Genomic DNA, 23,553 nt, shown 5'->3' on the forward strand with positions numbered 1-23,553 from the left:
TGTTTTTATAAAATATACTGTATGTTATAACCTCATGGGTTTAGAATAGGGCTGGGAACTGCCAGGGACCTCATGATATTATCACCATACTGTCAATACGATAACTTATTGCAATTCTCACGATTCTAAATGTATTGCGATTTGATGTTCCAAACATATTGCTCACCATATATCTGCTGCAGAGAGACAAGAGAGCCATGAGAAAGCGAGTTTTGATCAGTCAGGGAGATAAAATTCCTGAAAACATGTTGGCCCACTATTTAAAAAGAAGATGGAGAACAAGCTATAGGTTGAAAAATAGTTTTGGCGTAGGTACAGTCACGTAGCGTTGGCTTTTACAAAACAATAGGTTGCGTCAAAGTATCAATAAAATATCATCCAAAATAATATTGGGATATTTAACTGTCGATTAAAAAAATATATACGTTTGCATCCACTTTTAGAATTTGCTTAGAAATGGTAAATACTGTACTCACAAGTCATAATTCCAGTTTGTACTGTTTTCCATTTGAATTCACTGGCTTTGCTGTCATGTTCACGCTTTTAGACTGTTTTCCTTCAAGTTACTTATTTCTTATCAGAGATAAAAATGCTAATTCTAGCATGACATAGAACGCTCTGTATAGACTCCCCAGTGAGCATTATTGGGAGCAGTGGGGAAAGTTGATAAAAAATATCCCTAACTCTGAATTGAAACTAAGAAGTGTCCCTCAGAGGTGACTGCCTCCCATCTGGAAGAAAGAAGTGAAAGATGCAAAGAGAGAGAAAAGAGGCTGTTTTCAAAAGAAAAAGTTGGACTTGTCAGCATTTTGTTACAGTCAGTACTCAAGGACAAAGCAACTAGTCATCTTTCTAGTGCACCGTCCCTGATAGATTTAGTCCGTAGAGATGGGACGAAAAAGGGAACTGCGTAGCAAAGGACATGGAACACGTGTCTCTGGTGTTTAATTTGAAAAGAAAGAGCTTGCATATTTGCTTCCAAGATGGCACATTCAAAGGTTCCAGTTGAAAGACTTTAGTCAATCCAAATGCAAATATCGAGAAGCACACAAATTATGCTTTAGCTTTGACTCAATCCAAGCCACATCAACCACGGATTGACAAATGTCTGTTCTCTGTACCCTCACACTCTACTTGCGGACCCTTGACTCAAGTGTTACCTCATAGCTTGCCCATCTATCCATCCATCTCTTTCCATCTGCTGTTTCCTTTACTGTTTGACTCATACAACAGTTGCAACAATAGAGATGAGCTTGGTCTGTCTGGTGTTAGTGCTGTATCTGCATGCATATGTAAATACACCATTGAGTCTGTTTTTATTTAATTCCAGGATTTTCTGAGTGTGTGTGCATTCCCCTTTCTCTTTCCAGCTCCTTCTCCTCCTGCTGCTGGCCATGCCCGAGGCACTGAGCAGTGCCTCAGAGGTGGATCTCCCTGTGTCCTCTGCTCTGCTCTCGCTGCCCTTCTACCTGCTGTGCTTGCTCCTCTCCTCCGTGCACGTGCTGGTGTGCACCTCGGCCGAGAGCTCCTGTTACTTCTGCAGCCTCTCCTGGGGACTGGTGTTCGGGGCAGTGGCCCTCTCCTCAGCCCTGCTCTGCATCCTGGTATCCATGGCAGCCAGGAGGGGAGGAAAGCCCCCTGGGAAGGTGAGTACATCGACACTGAGACATTAGTAGCTTTTTGTCTTCTAAAGACTGGTCATACTTTACGCTCTGCTGTTTTCCTTGTGTGTATTAAAAACAACCTAGCAATTAATGGTAGTAGTTACGTTTTGGGTTCTTTTGAAGTAATTAAAACAAGCACCTCTTAACCATTTAATAACAGCATATCGTAACACTGTCTTTCACTGACATTTCTCTTACATTTAAATTAGACCACTTTTGAGGTCTGAAAAGGTGCATTGTCTTCTCTGACCATCCCCAACCACAGTAGCCTATTCCCTGCCGTCGGCATCATTGCGCAGACAGATGAAATAATTGCATTAGCGTCATAGTGCAAAACGAGCATGTTGATAAAAAAAAAGGCGCACCCATTGAGACAAAAAGTATTCTAAATTACACGGGCCTTTCTTTATAATTACTTATTTCTGTCCCTACAAGTCTTTCTTGCGAAATCAGTGCCCGAACAGTTTATTTATACAACCTCTCATATCATCACCTAGTGCCTGGGCTTACCTCCGCTGTACCTGCACCCCACCATACCCCGATCTGCGCATTATGCCCTGAATATATTCTACCACGCCCAGAAATCTGCTCCTTTTATTCTTTGTCCCCAACGCTCTAGGCGACCAGTTTTGATAGCCTTTAGCCGTACCCTCATTCTACTCCTCCTCTGTTCCGTGGGTGATGTGGAGGTAAACCCAGGCCCTGCATGTCCCCAGGCACCCTCGTTTGTTGACTTCTGTGATCGAAAAATCCTTGGTTTCATGCATGTCAACATCAGAAGCCTCCTCCATGAGTTTGTTTTACTCACTGCTTTAGCACACTCTGCCAACCCTAATATCCTTGCTGTGTCTGAATCCTGGCTTAGGAAGGCCACCAAAAATTCTGAGATTTCCATACCCAACTATAACATTTCCCGTCAAGATAGAACTGCCAAAGGGGGAGGAGTTGCAGTCTACTGCAGAGAGAGCCTGCAAAATAATGTCATATTTTCCAGGTCCATTCCCAAACAGTTCGAACTTCTAATTTTAAAAATGAATCTCTCCAGAAATAAGTCTCTCACTGTTGCCGCCTGCTACCGACCCCCCTCAGCTCCCAGCTGTGCCCTGGACACCATTTGTGAATTGATCACCCCCCATCTAGCTTCAGAGTTTGTTCTGTTAGGTGACCTAAACTGGGATATGCTCAACACCCCGGCGGTCCTACAATCTAAGCTAGATGCCCTCAATCTCACACAAATCATCAAGGAACCCACCAGGTACAACCCTAAATCTGTAAGCAAGGGCACCCTCATAGACGTTATCCTGACCAACTGGCCCTCCAAATACACCTCCTGTCTTCAATCAGGATCTCAGCGATCACTGCCTCATTGCCTGTATCCGCTACGGGTCCACAGTCAAACGACCACCCCTAATCACTGTCAAACGCTCCCTAAAACATTTCTGCGAGCAGGCCTTTCTAATCAACCTGGCCCGGGTATCCTGGAAGGATATTGACCTCATCCAGTCAGTTGAGGATGCCTGGTCATTCTTTAAAAGTAACTTCCTCACCATCTTCGATAAGCATGCTCCGTTCAAAAAATGCAGAACTAAGAACAGATATAGCCCCTGGTTCACTCCAGACCTGACTGCCCTCGACCAGCACAAAAAACATTCTGTGGCGGACTGCAATAGCATCGAATAGTCCCCGCGATTTGCAACTGTTCAGGGAAGTCAGGAACCAATACACGCAGTCAGTCATGAAAGCAAAGGCCAAATTTGCATCCTGTAGCTCTAACTCCAAAAAGTTCTGGGACACTGTAAAGTCCATGGAGAACAAGAGCACCTCCTCCCAGCTGCCCACTGCACTGAGGCTAGGTAACACGGTCAACAGCGATAAATCCATGATAATTGAAAACTTCAACAAGCATTTCTCAACGGCTGGCCATGCCTTCCTCCTGGCTACTCTAACCTCGGCCAACAACCATCTCGAATCCCACCGTACCTTCTCCGCTGTGCAATCTGGTTTCCGAGCCAGTCACGGGTGCACCTCAGCCACGCGAAAGGTACTAAACGATATCATATCCGCCATCGATAAAAGACAGTACTGTGCAGCCGTCTTCATCGACCTGGCCAAGGCTTTCGACTCACTGTCAATCACCATATTCTTATCGGCAGACTCAGTAGCCTCGGTTTTTCTAATGACTGCCTTGCCTGTTTCTCCAGCTACTTTGCAGACAGAGTTCAGTGTGTCAAATCGGAGGGCATGTTGTCTGGTCCTCTGGCAGTCTCTATGGGGGTGCCACAGGGTTCAATTCAGGCCGACTCTTTTCTCTGTATATATCAATGATGTTGCTCTTGCTGCGGGCGATTCCCTGATCCACCTCTACGCAGACGACACCATTCTGTATACTTCTGGCCCTTCCTTGGACACTGTGCTATCTAACCTCCAAACGAGCTTCAATGCCATACAACACTCCTTCCGTGGCCTCCAACTGCTCTTAAACGCTAGTAAAACCAAATGCATGCTTTTCAACCGTTCGCTGCCTGCACCCGCACGCCTGACTAGCATCACCACCCTGGATGGTTCCGACCTAGAATATGTGGACATCTATAAGTACCTAGGTGTCTGGCTAGACTGTAAACTCTCCTTCCAGACTCATATCAAACATCTCCAATCCAAAATCAAATCTAGAATCGGCTTACTATTTCGCAACAAAGCCTCCTTCATTCACGCCACCAAACTTACCCTAGTAAAACTGACTATCCTACCGATTCTCGACTTTGGCGATGTCCTCTACAAAATGGCTTCCAATACTCTACTCAGCAAACTGGATGCAGTTTATCAAAGTGCCATCCGCTTTGTTACTAGAGCACCTTATACCACCCACCACTGCGGCCTGTATGCTCTAGTCGGCTGGCCCTCGCTACATATTCGTTGCCAGACCCACTGGCTCCAGGTCATCTACAAGTCCGTGCTAGGAAAAGCTCCACCTTATCTCAGTTCACTGGTCACGATGGCAACACCCACCCGTAGCACGCGCTCCAGCAGGTGTATCTCACTGATCATAGCCCACCCAATTTACCTACCTCATCCCCATACTGTTTTTATTTATTTACTTTTCTGCTCTTTTGCACACCAGTATCTCTGCCTGCACATGACCATCTGATCAATTATCACTCCAGTGTTAATCTGCTAAATTGTACTTATTCGCCTACCTCCTCATGCCTTTTGCACACAATTTATATAGATTCTACTGTGTTATTGACTTGTTTACTCCATGTGTAACTCTGTGTTGCTGTCTGTTCACACTGCTATGCTTTATCTTGGCCAGGTCGCAGTTGTAAATGAGAACTTGTTCTCAACTAGCCTACCTGGTAAAAAAGGTGAAATAAATAAATAAAATAAAAAAATTCAAAATTGCACCTCAAGCATGCAACAAAAAGAGAAGTGAATAATGAACATTCATTTACCCTTGCTAGATAAAGGCAGACAAGTTTTTAAAGACAAACCAGTATTTTTCTCCATCTAATGAGATTAGAAACACCCGTGTCACCAAGCTTTCTCAATTACAGTATGTCTGAAGAAGTGGCCACTTCTCCCCCTTCTGGGAACTAACAGAAAGTGCTGACAGGTGAAAAGAACGTCGAGAGAGAAAAGGCTAATAAGTGAGTCTGTTCCAGAGAAAAAAATATTGCCCTTCCCATGCACCTAAATAAAGAGCTGGAAGGAAGATATCGTCTTGTTTGTTGAGGTCGTGTTGTGCAGTGAAACATAGGGAGTCTGACAAGCCATTGATCACTTAAGTTAGTTTCTCCATACAGTCTGACATGCATTGATCACTGCAGTTATGGTCTTCTCTCCATAGAGTGTGAGTCTTGTTTATGTTATTTGGGGTTAGGGTTGCCTAACCAGATGTCAGAAACATTTTTTTAACGTTTGAAATATTTTGCTACGTGGACATCTTGTGTGGTCGGCTCTCCTTTAGCTGGATGATGTGTCCAATGATGCTCACTCTGTCCAATGATGCTCACTCTGTCCAAGAGACAATCACATTCTGGAGTTATGTACTAACATGACAATAGCAGTGTTCGAATACTCATACTAACCGCACTAATGCCAGCAGCATACCACCCTGCATACCACTGCTGGCTTGCTTCTGAAGCTAAGCAGGGTTGGTCCTGGTCAGTCCCTGGATGGGAGACCAGATGCTGCTGGAGGGCCAGTAGGAGGCACTCTTTCCTCTGGTCTAAAAAAAATAAAATAAAAAATAATATCCCAATTCCCCAGCCCTGTGTAGGGTGCCGTCTTTCCGATGGGGCGTTAAATGGATCTCCTGACTCTCTGGGGCCATTATAGGTCATATGGCACTTATCGTAAGAGTAGAGGTGTTAACCCCGGTGTCCTGGCTAAATTCCCAATCTGGCCCTCAAACCATCACGGTCACCTAATAATCCCCAGTTTACGATTGGCTCATTCACCCCGCTCCTCTCCCCTGTAACTATTCCCCCGGTCGTTGCTGTAAATGAGAACGTGTTCTCAGTCAATTTACCTGGTAAAATAACAGATTAAAAAAAACAAACATACTATTTGTGATGTGAATTGAGTATATAGAATGCTTATAGGTCATAGTATGGGCATAGTATGCCAAAAGTTCCCGGATGTTGTACTAAATTCGCCAAGATATGAAGTTTTACGTGCTTTAGGGCCCATAATGCACTTATTCAGGAAATGGGCGTGGCTTCACATCTTTTTCAGAAAATTTCGGAAAATATCCAGCCGAAGTACGAGAGCGGATACAAATTCATTGTTTTAACTAATTATGACAATGTTCAGAATATTTATCAATGTAATGACTTTTCAAATACGTTACCTTACACGTTATGTTGGCTGACAATTTGTTAGCTATTCTGTCCTTATGAACCACATAGCATATCACACAGCAGTATGTACCGGTATGTTAGCTAGCTACCTAACGTTAGTTGGCTACTTATACATAAAACTTGCCAGTATATTAACTTTAGGCTATCTATCTATCCAACGTTTATTGACTTGCTTATTCCCGTCATTCTTAGCTTAGCTAAATGGTATAGTATCGTCGTTGTGCGTTCTCAATGGACATTCGGGTGCTTTCGTAAATTTTCTCTGGCTACCTACTCCGATTTCAGAGCACTCTGGTCTGAGTGTACCAGAGCGTAGAATAATGAATTTACGAATGCTCAACACCGGTTGAGTATTGCAGGTGTCAGTAAACGAAGGCTAAAAAAACTTACTTAAATGGTTGCCAGCAGCACAGTTGCAGTCATGCTCTGCTAGGGCGAGTAAAATGGTCAGAGTGGCCTCATTTGTGTCTGGAAGTAGCTAGCAAGCTAGCCATAGTTAGCTTGGGTGGTTGATTGCCGTTGTAAGGTCAGAACGCTCAAATCAACCCTACCCCTCGGCCTGAGCGTCCAGTGTGCACTTGGAGAGTGAAAGGCTGTAAATTTACAAACGGACAATCTGACAACGCTCTGAATTTGCGAGCGCACTTTGGCACTCCATATTGAATTTAAGAGCACACCCGAAGTCGTAAAATGTCTAACTAGTAAGTTGTTAGGCTAACTACAGTGCCTTGCAAAAGTATTCATCTCCCTTGCGTTTTTCCTATTTTGTTGCAATTCAACCTATAATTTAAATGGATTTTTATTTGGATTTCATGTAATGGACACAAAATAGTCCAAATTGGTGAAGAGAAATTAGGAAAAAAACTTATTTCAAAAAAATTAAAAACGGAAAAGTGGTGCGTGCATATGTATTCACCCACTTTGCTATGAAGCCCCGAAATAAGATCTGGTGCAACCATTTACCTTCAGAAGTCACGTAATTAGTTAGATTGCAGCAGGTGGACTTTATTTAAGTGTCACATGATCTCAGTGTATATATATATATATATATATATATATATATATATATATATATATATATATATATGTATACACCTGTTCTGAAAGGCGCCAGAGTCTGCAACACCGCTAAGCAAGGGGCACCACCAAGCAAGCGGCACCATGAAGACCAAGGAGCTGTCCAAATAGGTCAAGGACAAAGTTGTGGAAAAGTACAGATCAGCGTTGGGTTATAAAAAAAAATATCAGAACCTTTGAACATCCAACGGTGCACCATTAAATCCATTATTAAAAAATTGAAAGAATATGGCACCAGAACAAACCTGCCAAGAGAGGGCTGCCCACCAAAACTCACGGACCAGGCAAGGAGGGCATTAATCAGAGAGGCAACAAAGAGAACCCTGTAGGAGCTGCAAAGCTCCACAACGGATATTGGAGTATCTGTCCATAGGACCACTTGAAGCCGTACTGGGCTTTATGGAAGAGTGGCCAGAAAAAAGCCATCGTTTAAAGAAAAAAATAAGCAAACCTTTTTGGTGTTCGCCAAAAGGCATGTGGGAGACTCCCCAAACATATGGAAGAAGGTACTCTGGTCAGATGGCTTTTTGGCCATCAAGGAAAACACTATGTCTGGCTCAAACCCAATACCTCTCATCACCCGAGAACACCATCATGGTGGTGACAGCATCATGCTGTGGGGCCAATTCTGAACCATGAAAAACTGCCCCAGACCATTATTCGTGCTCCACCAAACCTTACAGTTGGCAATATGCATTCAGGCAGGTAGTGTTCTCCTAGCATCCACATCTGCCAAAGCCAGATGGTGAAGCGTTATTCATCACTTCAGTGAACGCGTATCCACTGTTCCAGAGTCCAATGGCAGTGAGCGTTACACCGCTCCAGCCGATGCTTGGCATTGCGCATGGTCATCTTAGGCTTGTGTGCAGCTGCTCGGTCATGGAAACCTATTTAATGAAGCTCCCGACAAATAGTTATTGTGCTGACTTTGCTCCCAGAGCAGTTTGGAACTCGGTAGTGAGTGTTGCAACCAAGGACAGACGATTTTCCACTTTGCGCCTAGACTTTTCCATTTCACAATAACAGCACTTACAGTTGATCGGGGCAGCTATAGCAGGGCATACATTTTACGAACTGACTTGTTGGAAAGGTAGCATCCTATGACGGTGCCACGTTGAAAGTCACTGAGCCCTTCAGTAATGCCATTCTACTGAAATGTTTGTCTATGGAGATTTCATGGATGTGTGCTCGATTTGATATACATGTCAGTAACGGGTGTGGCTGAAGTAGCCGAATCCATTCATTTGAAGGGGTGTTCACATACTTTTGTATATATAGTATATATATATATATATATATATATATATATATATATATATATATATATATATTTTGATTATTAGGTTCATTCAATGCTCTCTTACTTGATGTGTTAGCCCAGTCAATAATTAGAACATGCTTCTTTCATATTGGAGTCCTGAAAAAAGCATTCGCAGGAAATGTTTTACATTAGCTTGTTTAGTCTTCACACACAACTGATGGTGAACTTAAAAAATACAATTAAAAAGTTGGCGGGGAACAAGGCATTGCTTCCAATTATTCACTCAGTACGTCTTGATAGGTTTACTTTGTGTCTGTCTCAGCATGCCTTGGGAAACCGAAGGGGGGAGAGAAGGGAGCCTTGCGGGATTCCTTTTCTGATTAAAAACCCGGTCTAGCAAAAAGCTAGAGATTTGTATTTATTATGGATCCCCAAGCAGCAGCTACTCTTCCTAGGGTGTTGTAACTGAGTCAGGTCTCCTTGCTCGCACACGCCTTTTCAGTTCTGCCCATACATTTTCTATAGGATTGAGGTCAGGGCTTTGTGATGGCCACTCCAATACCTTGACTTTGTTGTCCTGAAGCCATTTTGCCTTGGAACTTTGGAAGTATGCTTGGGGTCATTGCCTATTTGGAAGACCCATTTACGACCAAGCTTTAACTTCCTGATGTCTTGAGATGTTGCTTCAATATATCTACATAATTTCCCTCCCCCATGATGCCATCTATTTTGTGAAGTGCACCAGTCCCTTTTGTAGCAAAACACCCCCACAACATGATGCTGCCACCCACGTGCTTCACGGTTGGGATGGTGTTCTTCAGCTTGCAAGCCTCCAACTTTTTCCTCCATACATAACGATGGTCATTATGGCCAAACAGTTCTATTTTTGTTTCATCACACCAGCAATACTTTGCCCCAACACAAAAGAGTTGTTTGAAATGTTTCCCTGTCCAGACACAGTGACATGGCGCATTGAGGACATCGCAGAGAATATGGAACAACAGTGAAAGACAAGGTAAAGTATTTCTCCTTGTCCCTGGATGAGAGCAGTGATGCACGTGACCCGGCGCAGTTGTTGATATTCTCTTGAGGCATAACCCCAGGCTTAGTAATTACAGAGGAGCTTGCTTCAGTGCAGTCAATGAAGAGCACAACCACAGGTAAATATTTATTGGAGGAGGATAATAAGTGTGTAGCAAAACTGGGACTGAATTTTGAAAAGTTACTCAGTGTGACCACTGATGGATGCCCAAACTTGACAGGAAAAAACGTTGGCCTTTTGAAAAGGATAGAAGATCAAGTAGCTGTGCTGAACCCAGATCAGAATTGTTTTTCCTGCATTGCATTATTCGTCAGGAGGTGCTCTGTAAATGTGTTCAGAAAATTAGCCATGTTGTGATTATAGTTACTAAAGTGGTAAACTTCATAAGAGCAAAATCTTTAAACCACAGGCATTTTGTCTCACTGTTGGAAGAGACAGAGTCGAGTCATGCAGCTCTCCCCTACCACACAAACGTGAGATGGCTGAGTTTGGGGAAGGTGCTTAAAAGGGTGTGGGACCTGAAGTCAGAGATTGCTGAGTTTTTGCAAATGAAAGGGAAATATGTGGATTTCCATCAACTGCAAGATAAAGAATGTTTGGCTGATTTTGCCTTCACCGTGGACATCATGGTCGTCATGAATGAACTGAATTCCAAACTACAATGGAAAGTGCCTTTATGCGCATCAAATGTACAGCCTTGTAAAAGCCTTCAAGGGAAAATTACTCCTCCTGACCCGCCAAGTAGAAGCCAACAATCTCACCTACCTTGCGACACTACTAGTCTGTTCCCTCTCGGATGACCAGCGGGAGTATACATCGCTGCTGCGTGCTTTGAACGGTGAGTTTTCTTGTCGTTTTGAGGATTTCAAAGTGTTGGAAAATGACATGTTGGTTTCCTCTACTTTCACCTTCAATGTGAATAACGCTTCCACTGACCTGCAACTTGAGCTCATTGATCTTCAGTCTGAGGCAGTGATTGGAGAGCTTTTCAAAACAATGTCACTGACAAGGTTCCATGCATCTCTCGATGAACAAAACATTCCAAAGATTAGGAGTCATTCTCAGAAGATGTTTGTGCTGTTTGGGGGAACCTATGTATGTGAACAGACATTTTCAGTGATTACATTTTTTTTTTCTCAATATAACCTTTATTTAACTAGGCAAGTCAGTTAAGAACAAATTCTTATTTACAATGACGGCCTACCGGGGAACAGTGGGTTAACTGCCTTGTTCAGAGGCAGAACGACAGATTTTTACCTTGTCAGCTCGGGGATTTGATTCTGCAACCTTTCGGTTACTGGCCCAACGCTAGGCTACCTGCTGTTATATTTTTCATATATTTATTTATAACGTGTGGTTTTAAATTATTTGCATGCCCCTGCACGTGTTCTTGACAACACATTTTGGGTTTGAGTTTTCACTTTAAAGTGTAAATGTCTCTGTTACCAAACTAACTGCTTCTTTACATGTTGGTGTGAGATTTTGTAAAACCTCCCAACCGCTAGTACTGTATAGACTAATAAACCGCCCTTATCAACAAACTCTCACTGTGGAATAAGACGTTTATCCACGTTTCTCCCTGCTATTTCAAGGCACAGATCATCTCTTATTGACTCTTACCTCTCAGCAATCCTACGCATAGCAATGTCAGAAACTATACCGGACTTCACTGCTCTAGTCAATGCCCATCAGAGACTTCACTCCTCACCCTGATTGAGTAGTTTAAATGTAATGTTGATCTCTCTCTTTGTCTTTTTGTTCATACCCATTAACGAGTTCTGTCTGTGGTGCTGAATGCACAGTATACTTTTCCTTCTGTGTAGTTCATTGCATGTTTAATAATTAAAATACCTACCAAAAGGAGAACATGGATGTGGTTCATTTTTGTGCATGTTAAAAAAGTAAAATAAGTAGCATATCTGGAAGTGATTTACAGTAGATATACCTGTCAACACAGTCATACACATGATGTATAATCATGTAATATTATTCTGGCATGCGATGGCAAAAATATATTCTAATGTGGCCCTCCATGGAAAATAATTTCCCAGGCCCGATATAGGGGAATGGGTGTCATTAAGGACTCAGGCAAAGACTTATGTGACAGTGCGTGAACACAAACAGCCCTCTGGATGATAAACACGCATTATGATCAAACGGGATCTCCGGCAGTGTGCCAGTTTGGTATTGGAATATAGATTTATACATACAGTGCATTCGGAAAGTATTAAGAGCCCTTGACTTTTTCCACATTTTGTTCCACATTTTAGCCTTGTTCTAAAATTAATTATAAATAAAACATTTTCCTCATCAATCTACACACTACAATCAATCTACCCCCATTATGACAAAGTGTGAAAACACATATTTTGAAATGTTTGCAAATTTATTACAAATTAAAAAACAGAAATACCTTATTTAAGTATTCAGACCCTTTGCTATGAGACTCGAAACCTGCTCCAGACCGCTCAGGACCTCAGACTAGGGCAAAGGTTCACCTTCCAACAGGACAACAAGCCTACGCACATAGCCAAGACAACGCAGGAGTGGCTTCGCGACAAGTCTCTGAATATCCTTGAGCGGCCCAGCCAGAGCCTGGACTTGAACCCGATCGAACATCTCGGGAGAGACCTAAAAATAGCTTTGTAGCGACGCTCCCCATTCCTCCTTGAGAGGATTTGCAGAGAAGAATGGGAGAGAATAATGGGAGAAACTCCCTAAATACAGGAGTGCCAAGTTTGTAGTGTCATGCCCAAGAAGACTCGAGGCTGTAATAGCTGCCAAATGTGCTTCAACAAAGTACTGACTAAAGGGTATGAATACTTATGTAAATCTGATATTTCAGTTTTTTTATTCATATAAATTAGCAAATATTTCAAAATACAGTATTTGCTTTGTCATTATGTGGTATTGTGTGTACATTTTATCAATTTTAGAATAAGGCTGTAACATTGACACCCCTAAAGATTCTAGCAGACAATGACTACTTCAAGCTTGTGACTCTACACATTTGTTGGATGCATTTGCAGTTTGTTTTGGTTGTATTTCCGATTATTTTGTGCCCAATGGAAATTAATGGTAAATAATGTATTGTCATTTTGGAGTCACATTTATTGTAAATAAGAATATTATCAGTTTCTGAACACTTCTACAGTCGTGGCCAAAAGTTTTGAGAATTACACAAATATTAATTTTCACAAAGTCTGCTGCCTCAGTTTGTATGATGGCAATTTGCATATACCCCAGAATGTTATGAAGAGTGATCAGATGAATTGCAATTAATTGCAAAGTCCCTCTTTGCCATGCAAATGAACTGAATCCCCAAAAAACATTTCCACTGCATATCAGCCCTGCCACAAAAGGACCAGCTGACATAATGTCAGTGATTATCTCGTTAACACAGGTGTGAGTGTTGACGAGGATAAGGCTGGAGATCACTCTGTCATGCTGATTGAGTTTGAATAACAGACTGGAAGCTTCAAAAGGAGGGTGGTGCTTGGAATCATTGTTCTTCCTCTGTCATCCATGGTTACCTGCAAGGAAACACGTGCTGCCATCATTGCTTTGCACAAAAGGGCTTCACAGGCAAGGATATTGCTGCCAGTAAGATTGCACTTAAATCAACCATTTATTGGGTCATCAAGAACTTCAAAGAGAGCGGTTCAATTGTTGTGAAGAAGGCTTCAGGGTGCCCAAGAAAGTCCAGCAAGCGCCAGGACCGTCTCCTAAAGTTGATTCAGCTGCGGTAATTGGGGAAGCACCAGTACAGAGCTTGCTGAGGAATGGCAGCAGGCAGGTGTGAGTGCATCTGCACGCACAGTGAGGCAAAGACTTTTGGAGGATGGCCTGGTGTCAAGAAGGGAAGCAACGAAGCCACTTCTCTCCAGGAAAAACATCAGGGACAAACTGATATGCTGCAAAAGGTACAGGGATTGGACTGCTGAGGACTGGGATAAAGTCATTTTCTCTGATGAATCCCCTTTCCGATTTGTTTGGGGCATCCGGAAAAAAGCTTGTCCTGAGAAGACAAGGTGAGCGCTACCATCAGTCCTGTGTCATGCAACAGTAAAGCATCCTAAGACCATTTGTGTGTGGGGTTGCTTCTCAGCCAAGGGAGCGGGCTCACTCACAATTTTGCCAAAGAACACAGCCATGAATAAAGAATGGTACCAACACATCCTCCGAGAGCAACTTCTCCCAACCATCCAGGAACAGTTTGGTGACGAACAATGCCTTTTCCAGCATGATGGAGCACCTTGACATAAGGCAAAAGTGATAACTAAGTGGCTCGGGGAACAAAACATGGATATTTTGGGTCCATGGCCAGGAAACTCCCCAGACCTTAATCCCATTGAGAACTTGTGGTCAATCCTCAAGAGGTGGGTGGACAAACAAAAATCCACAAATTCTGACAAACTCCAAGCATTGATTATGCAAGAATGGGCTGCCATCAGTGAGGATGTGGCCCAGAAGTTAATTGACAGCATGCCAGGGCAGATTGCAGAGGTCTTGAAAAAGAAGGGTCAACACTGCAAATATTGACTCTTTGCATCACCTTCATGTAATTGTAAATAAAAGCCTTTGACACTTGAAATGCTTGTAATTATACTTCAGGATTCCATAGTAACATCTGACAAAAATATCTAAAGACACTGAGGCAGCAGACATTGTGGAAATTAATATTTGTGTCATTATCAAAACTTTTGGCCACGACTGTACATTCATGTGGATGCTACCATGATTCCGGATAGTCCTGAATGAATCGTGAGTAATGTACAAAGGCACACAGATCATACCCCCAAGACATGCTAACCTCTCACCATTCCCAATAACAGAGAAGGTTGGTTGGTTTCATTTTTGTATTCATTTTTTTTGTTGTTATTTAACCTTTTATTTAACTAGGCAAGTCAGTTAAGAACAAAATCTTATTTACCCCGGCTAAACTCTAACCCGGATGACGCTGGGCTAATTGTGCGCCGCCCTATGGGACTCCCAATCATGGCCGGTTGTGATACAGCCTAGAATCGAACCAGGGTCTGTAGTGACCACTCTAGCACTGAGATGCAGTGCCTTAGACCGTTGTGCCACTCGCCGAACACACCATAATTATTAACTTGACCATGCTTAAAGAGAGAAAAAAAAAAAGAGAGATTCAATGTCTGATTTAGTTATTGTTACACATCTACCAATCACTGCCCTTCATTGTGAGGCTTTTGAAAAGCTTCCTAGTCTTTGTAGTTGAATCTGTTCTTGAAATTCAATACTTGACTGAGGGACCTTACAGATGTTGTATGTATGCGGGACAGAGGAAGGGTAATTTTTAGTATTTTATTAGGAACCCCATTAGCTGTTGCAAAAGCAGCATCTACTCTTCCTGGGGTCCACACAAAAGATGACATAATACAGAACATTAATAGACAAGAACAGCTCAAGGACAGAACTACATACAGTGGGGCAAAAAAGTATTTAGTCAGCCACCATTTGTGCAAGTTCTCCCACTTAAAAAGATGAGAGGCCTGTAATTTTCATCATAGGTACACTTCAACTATGTCAGACAAAATGAGAAAAAAAATCTAGAAAATCACATTGTAGGATTTTTAATGAATTTATTTGCAAATTATGGTGGAAAATATGTATTTGGTCACATACAAACAAGCAAGATTTCTGGCTCTCACAGACCTGTAACTTATTCTTTAAGAGGCTCCTCTGTCCTCCTCTTGTTACCTGTATTAATGGCACCTGTTTGAACTTGTTATCAGTATAAAAGACACCTGTCCACAACCTCAAGCAGTCACACTCCAAACTCCGCTATGGCCAAGACCAAAGAGCTGTCAAAGGACACCAGAAACAAAATTGTAGACCTGCACCAGGCTGGGAAGACTGAATCTGCAATAGGTAAGCAGCTTGGTTTGAAGAAATAAACTGTGGGAGCAATTATTAGGAAATGGAAGACATACAAGACCACTGATAATCTCCCTCGATCTGGGGCTCCACGCAATATCTCACCCCGTGGGGTCAAAATGATCACAAGAACGGTGAGCAAAAATCCCAGAACCACACGGGGGGGACCTAGTGAATGACCTGCAGAGAGCTGGGACCAAAGTAACAAAGTCTACCATCAGTAACACACTACGCCGCCAGGGACTCAAATCCTGCAGTGCCAGACGTGTCCCCCTGCTTAAGCCAGTACATGTCCAGACCCGTCTGAAGTTTGCTAGAGAGCATTTGGATGATCCAGAAGAAGATTGGGAGAGTGTCATATGGTCAGATGAAACCAAAATAGAACCAATACTAAACTCGTCGTGTTTGGAGGACAAAGAATGCTTAGTTGCATCCAAAGAACACCATACCTACTGTGAAGCATGGGGGTGGAAACATCATGCTTTGGGGCTGTTTTTCTGCCAAGGGACCAGGACGACTGATCCGTGTAAAGGAAAGAATGAATGGGGCCATGTATCGTGAGATTTTGAGTGAAAACGTCCTTCCATCAGCAAGGGCATTGAAGATGAAATGTGGCTGGGTCTTTCAGCATGACAATGATCCCAAACACACCACCCGGGCAACGAAGGAGTGGCTTCGTAAGAAGCATTTCAAGGTCCTGGAGTGGCCTAGCCAGTCTCCAGATCTCAACCCCATAGAAAATCCTTGGAGGGAGTTGAAAGTCCGTGTTGCCCAGCAACAGCCCCAAAACATCACTGCTCTAGAGGAGATCTGCATGGAGGAATGGGCCAAAATACCAGCAACAGTGTGTGAAAACCTTGTGAAGACTTACAGAAAACGTTTGACCTCTGTCATTGCCAACAAAGTATTGAGAAACTTTTGTTATTGACCAAATACTTATTTTCCACCATAATTTGCAAATAAATTCATAAAAAATCCTACAATGTGATTTTTCTGGATTTTTTTTTCTCATTTTGTCTGTCATAGTTGAAGTGTACCTATGATGAAAATTACAGGCCTCTCTCATCTTTTTAAGTGGGAGAACTTGCACAATTGGTGGCTGACTAAATATTTTTTTGCCCCACTGTACATTTTTTTCAAAAGGCACACATAGCCAACATATCAATGCATACACACAAACTATCTAGGTCAAATATGGGAGAGGCATTGTGCCGTGAGGTGTAGCTTTATCTGTTTATCTGTAAAAACAATAAAATGGTCCATGCAATAATGGCTCTATATAATACTGTACACATTCTTGAATTTGTTCTGGATTTGGGGACTGTGAAAAGACCCCAGGTGGCATGTCTGGTGGGGTAAGTGTGTGTGTGTCAGAGCTGTGTGTAAGTTGACTATGCAAACAATTTGTGATTTTCAACCTATTGTTTCTTATAAAAATAAATGAGGCAGTTAGTCTCCCCACAACTCTTAGCCAAGAGAGACTGAAATGCACAGTTTTTATATCAGCCCTCTGAAAACAATGAAGAGCAAGACGTGCCGCTCTGTTCTGGGCCAGCTGCATCTTAACTAGGTCTTGCTTTGCAGCACTTGAACATATGACAGGACAATAATCAAGATACATTTTTTTTTTAAATAGAGCCTGCAGGACTTGCTTTGTGTAGTTTCAAAAAAGCAGAGCATCTCTTTATTACGGACAGACTTCTCCCCGTCTTTACAACCATTGAATCTATATGTTTTGACCATGACAGTTTACAATCTAAGGTAACGCCAAGTAATTTAGTCTCCTTAACTTGTTCAACAGCCACACCATTCATTACCAGATTGGTTTCAGGGACTTCATTAGCTGTGGTTGCTGATGCGTATAGTTGAATCATCAGCATACATGGACACACATGGTTTGTTTAATGCCAATGGCAGGTCATTGGTAAAAATATAAATTAGTAGAGGGCCTAGAGAGCTGCCCTGCAGTACACCACACTTTACATGTTTGACATTAGAGAAGCTTCCATTAAAGAAAACCATCTGAGTTCTATTAGATAGCTATGAATCCACAATCTTCTTATCAATTTATTTCAACCAGTCATCAGTCATTTGTGTCAGTGCAGTACATGTCGAGTGCCCTTCTCTATAAGCATGCTGAAAGTCTGTTGTTACTTTGTTTACAGAGAAATCGCATTTTATTTGGTCAAACACATTTTTTTCCATCAGTTTGCTAAGAGCTGACAGCAAGCTTATAGGTCTGCTGTTAGAACCAATAAAGGCAGCTTTACCATTCTTTGGTTAGCGGAATTACTTTGGCTTCCCTCCAGGCCAGAGGACAAAGACTCCTCTAGGCTCAGATAAAAGATATGACAGATAGGAGTGGCTATAGAGTCAGCTACCATCCTCAGTATCTTTCCATCTAAGTTGTCAATGCCAGGAGGTTTGTCAATATTGATAAATAACAATAATTTTTCCACATCTCCCGAACCAACTTTACAAAATTCAAACTTGCAATGCTTTTCTTTGATTATTTGTTATTTTATGCATGAATACGATGGCTCACTGTTCGTTGTTGGCATTCCTTGCCTAAATTTGCCCACTTTGCCAATTAAGTAATAATTTAAATAATTGGCAACATCAAATGTTTTGTGATGAAGAAGCCATCTGATTCGATAAAAGTTGGAGTTCAATTTGTCTTTCTGACCATAATTTCATTTAAAGTACTCAATATTTTTCCCATCATTCTTTATATCATTGATATTGGCTTCATAATACAGTTTTGGCTTATTTTTGTTGAGTTTAGTCACACCATTTCTCAATTTCGCAGTAAGTTAGCCAGTCAGATGTGCAGCCAGACTTAGCCACTCCTTTTGTCCCATCTCTTTCAACCATACAGTTTTTAAATTCCTCATCAATCCACGGAGCCTTAAGTTCTAACAGGTGCATGTTTAGTCATTCAAAATCATGTCAACCCCTATTATTTCCATGTAATTTATGTGACTTGTTTTACTCCTGAACTAATTTAGGCTTGCTTAAACAAAGGGGCTGAATACTTATGCAATGACTATGTTTTAGTTATCAAATTTGTTATTTATCTTAAAAATAACAACTATTCTTCCACTTTGACAAAGTATTTTGTGTAGATTATTGAAAAAAAAGACAATTAAATAAATTTTAATCCCACATTGTAACACATTTTTTAAAGAAATCCAAAGGAGGTGTAGACTTTTGCCATTTAGGATACCATAATTAGTACATTAAATCCCAGCCAATCCAGACTAATCTTGTTGGGATTCAAGTGCCCTCAGCTTAGGGACCTTAAACCAAGGCAGGATAGAGGGATGACTAAGACTATTTAGTTTTTTCCCCCCAAACTTTGTTTACACAAACAGCACTCTGTTTACATATTACGTTTTCCCCTCCACTGAGCTCGCCGCGAGGTGCGTTCCTCCCCGTTGATGGATGAGCTGCGCTTGGCGAGGACGAGCCGCTCGCTGTGGAGCAGCGTGTTACCGTGACAAGCCACAGAGAGCCGTCACTCACCCCTCTGTCCTGCACACAAGTGTGAAAGGGATCACTGCAACTTACATGTTGAACCTGTTGGAAGGAGACTGAGAGGCGAAAAATGAATATTATAATGCAAACAGTAAATAGATTTCAACAATCAGTCATTAGATTTACTGTAATGAGCTTTCCTTTTGACGTTATTAAGATGTTTGCCCTGAAGCACAGTAAACACTCTGTCCCTGTGTGTTTTACCTGCTGCCTCCAGTGACAGTGTTAACTTAGCGGGTTCAGAGTAGTGCACTTACTTACTCTGTTAGGCCCCCTCTGAGTACTGAGTCAACAACAAGATGCAGTTCACAGGACCAGGGGGAGTATTTTACAACTCAGTGTGGGGTGAAAACACACACACACACACACACACACACACACACACAGGATCTCACACTCACAGTCATCTGTGTTTTTGATATGTTATCGTGTTAGAGGGACCTTGTCTATACTATCTTTCTCCATTCACTTGTGTTCCTCTATATGGACCTGATTTTAATTACCTCCTTTAACTTGATCATTTTGGCAAGTTCAGGTGACTCTGTATTAATTGTATCACTTTGTTGTGAAGTCATCTCTATTCTGTTTCCTTTCTTAATTTGACCAATGTGTTTGTTTAATTAGTTGTTTATATTCCAGTATTGGCCTGAGAGAGAGAATCACATTATGCTCAATCTCCCTTCCTCTCTCCTTTAATTTTCTTCCCTAGTCTCCATCCCATGGTGGTGTCAGTGGTGGGTGGTCTCTGTCGGAGCTGGACATTCTTCTCCTGGCGGGCACGGCTGGCCACACCCTCAGCCTGTCGGCCAGCAGCTTCGTAGAGGAGGAGCACCAGGTCTGGTACTTCCTGCTTAACACCCTCTGCCTGGTCGTCTTCCAAGACGTCTGTCGCAAGTACTTCCGGGAGCGCCGTGCCAACTTTGGGAGCTTGGAGGACGAAGACTACCTCCTCCCCTCCAATGAGGGGGACGCGGTTGCCTCACCGTTAGCTGATTTGGGGGTGACGGATGCAGGTTCGGAGAAGTGGTTGGCCCTGGCTACCCCACCGCTCACCCTGGCGTGTTGTCGTCTGCTGCGCTCGCTCAACCAGACCGGGGTGCAGTGGGCTCACCTGCCTGACCTGGGACACTGGCTCAACAGGTGGGTGTGCTGAAGTTTGATACTTACTGTGTATTGTTGTGTTGTGTGTTACTTCACTCAGGATGAATGTTGCCATAAGCAGAGCTCCATACACTACTATATACTGTAGTGCAAGTTGAATATATAAAATGTTCTTCATTTGCAGCAGCCTTTTTTAGTTAGCTTTTTGCCTGTTCATATCTTTTGCCCAATTAATAAAAATTCTGGGTACACACGCCAAACATTTTGCACCCCACTGCTTTGTAAGGCCATCGGCAGTGATTCCCCCCACACCCCGGGCCTCTTTTCCAGCATTCATGTGTTGCACACAGCACTAGAGAGTCTCATCAGCTTGTGAAGGACCCAAGTCGGAGTAAGTGTTCTAGAGGGCTGACTCACAGGCAGTACTAAGGTTGTCGCCCCAGAGTTGGTTGACTGTTGTATACTGAATCAAAATATTAACGCAACATGAAAAGTTTTGGTCCCATGTTTCATGAGCTGAAATTCAAGGGCCCAGAAATGTTCCATATGCACAAAAAGCTAATTTATCTCTAATTTTGTGGACACATTTGTTTACATCCCTGTTACTGAGCATTTCCCCTTTGCCAAGCTAATCCATCCACCTGACAGGTGTGGCATATCAAGAAGCTAATATGCATGATCATTTTTGGCAGTATGTCCAACCAGCTTCACAACCGCAGACCACGTGTAACCACGCCAGCCCAGGACCTCCACATCAGGCTTCTTCACCTGCGGGATTGTCTGATACCAGCAACCCGGACAGCTTATGAAACTGAGGAGTATTGCTGTCTGTAATAAAGCCCTTTTGTTGGGAAAAATGTATTCTGATTGGCGGGGCCTGGCTCCCCAGTGGGTGGGCCTATGCCATCCAAGGCCCACCCACGGCTCCACCCCTGCCCTGTCATGTGATATCCATAGATTAGGGCCTAATTTATTTATTTCAATGGGCTGATTTCCTTACATGAACTGTGACTCAGTAAAATCGTTTAAATTGTTGCATGCGTTTATATTTATGATCAGTATACAAAAGGAACTGCTCATGGTATTGTTCCATAAAACTCAACCTTGTCTTAGCCCCCCTGAGACAGCTCCTTATCTCCTCCTTGTTTCCAACATGATTTCTCTCCATTCTGTTGGTCATTTTCATCTGGTGGTCTTTGCTGCATCTTACTCACTCAGGAGTCAGGTTAACTTGCTTCATTGTCTAGCCATGTATTGTATCCACTCGGTCATTCTTCCTCCTTGGAGCTCCCTCAAGGCTGCAGTACCACCACACAGGCAGATGGCTTTTTATTGATGTATTTTTATTGAACCTTTATTTACCTAGGCAAGTCAGTTAAGAACAAATTCTTACTTTCAATGACAGCCTCGGAACAGTGGGTTAACTGCTCTTAACTGTTCAGGGGCAGAACGACAGATGTTGTACCTTGTCAGCTCGGGGATTCGAGTTGTTAAGAAGCTATTTTTGTTTATTGTTGACCATTTTAATTGAAAACAATCACAGTTGTTAAGAAGCTACTGACTATTATGTCTGACTGGCTACTGACTATTACTGTGATTGTTTTCAATTAAAATGGTCAACAATAAACAAAAATAGCTTCTTAACAACAGTGTTCATTTTTGATGCTATTTTTGTCTAGTTTATTGTCCTTGGTGTAGACAGCCCTTTTAGTCACATAATAGTCATATCGAATTCCTTGGTGTGGATGGCCCTTTAGTCACATAATAGTCAGTGCATTGTTTTGTCAGGCAGGCCAAAACTCAATCCCACCAAAACAGGCTGAAACTTCAGGTGGTCTTTTCAAACAGCTCTTGCACTAAAAGGCATTATTGTAATTTTCAAAATTAATTTTATTCCAACCTCATAGTGTGGAAATGTATACAAAACATAGGAAAATCACACTTTTGACTGCACTGTGCCTTTAAACAGCTACAACATAGTGAAGTTTTAGCTTGCCAGAAAACTTAGGAGATCATTACCAAGCTTCTTTGTAGTGTTGCCCTGGTAAAGCAGTCCTTAGGGCTCTTAAGACATAAGGTGATCATACTGTACATGGATATGACAAGTCATATAATGCAGTATGGCATCATCATAATGCCTTATACTCATGGTCTCTGAGTAAGGTGTTAGGAATGTTTCAATAAAATTGTGACATTCAAAAGTGTGGCTCTAAAAAAGTGGGTGAGCTTCTGAACATACAGAGAACTCGGTGAACCCCCCAGTACCTTGGAAAAGGATCTAGGCTAGTGAATGAAAGAACATTCCTTGTTTAGACCAAGAGAAAATGCATAGAGTGTTATCCATTAGAGCCTGCTACCTTACCTTATTATCTCTGCAGCACCATAATGGTAGCTAGTTTCCTCACATCAAGGTTATAAATAAAAGTGGAGTAACTCCCATAGGAGCTAAAAGAAATGAGTCATATCCTTGGCTGTCTCTGCAGGTAGCATTAGGCTGTTCCTTTCTATTGTATGTTGAAAGCCTCTCTTCGGCTGCCCTGTAATTCTAAAGTGAAGAAAGCTCAAGGCAGATTTTAGGGCCAAGATAACAAGCCTAGATAGCCTCTGAATCCGAGCCCAAATCAGATTATCAGTGGACCGCTGTACATTCGGAATCACTCAACGATGTACAAAAAAACCTTGTGTGGCAGAAAGTTTGCGGAACCTTCAGCGAACCCGTTGTTCTCATTGTTGAACCCAAGGTTTTTCTGACCATTAGCATTCTCACAGCTCCACAAGTAACAAGATGAATGCCTTGTGCTGGGGGCACTGGGTTCAGAGTATTGTGGATTTAGAATTAGCTGACCTTTTTCCTGTCTGCCGTTGCCCCCTTTTCCTATATTCCCCCTGCTCTATGCTGTGTGGGTAATGAGCTCCGGCATCGTTCCTCCTTCAAGGTGCCTGTCTGTTCCCCTTACCCAACACAACCCCCTGCCCTGATACCAGGGCTATACTGTCCTTCTGGCATATCTAGGCTGCATCTCAATAGTTGATTGTGGCTTCCTCTTCCTTTTTTCCTCTCTTTCAAATGCATTGATATGAATGCAAAGAAGGGTAGATGAAAGCACAAAA

General features: G+C 42.4%; 1 protein-coding gene and 1 pseudogene across 1 annotated transcript in view; both read left to right on the forward strand.

The window, feature by feature from the left end:
- LOC139366377 (GPI ethanolamine phosphate transferase 2-like) overlaps positions 1-23,553 on the forward strand; it is a 131,669-nt gene that overhangs the window by 83,105 nt on the left and 25,011 nt on the right. Inside the window, exons 8-9 of the mRNA XM_071103802.1 lie at positions 1,371-1,646; positions 20,051-20,481. Of these exons, the coding sequence (XP_070959903.1) occupies positions 1,371-1,646; positions 20,051-20,481 (707 nt within the window). The remainder of the gene's footprint in view (positions 1-1,370; positions 1,647-20,050; positions 20,482-23,553) is intronic.
- Positions 10,003-11,616, forward strand: LOC139365772 (general transcription factor II-I repeat domain-containing protein 2B-like; annotated as a pseudogene).

Source organism: Oncorhynchus clarkii, chromosome 14 (assembly GCF_045791955.1).
Source record: "Oncorhynchus clarkii lewisi isolate Uvic-CL-2024 chromosome 14, UVic_Ocla_1.0, whole genome shotgun sequence".
In the NCBI taxonomy this organism is placed as follows: domain Eukaryota; kingdom Metazoa; phylum Chordata; class Actinopteri; order Salmoniformes; family Salmonidae; genus Oncorhynchus; species Oncorhynchus clarkii.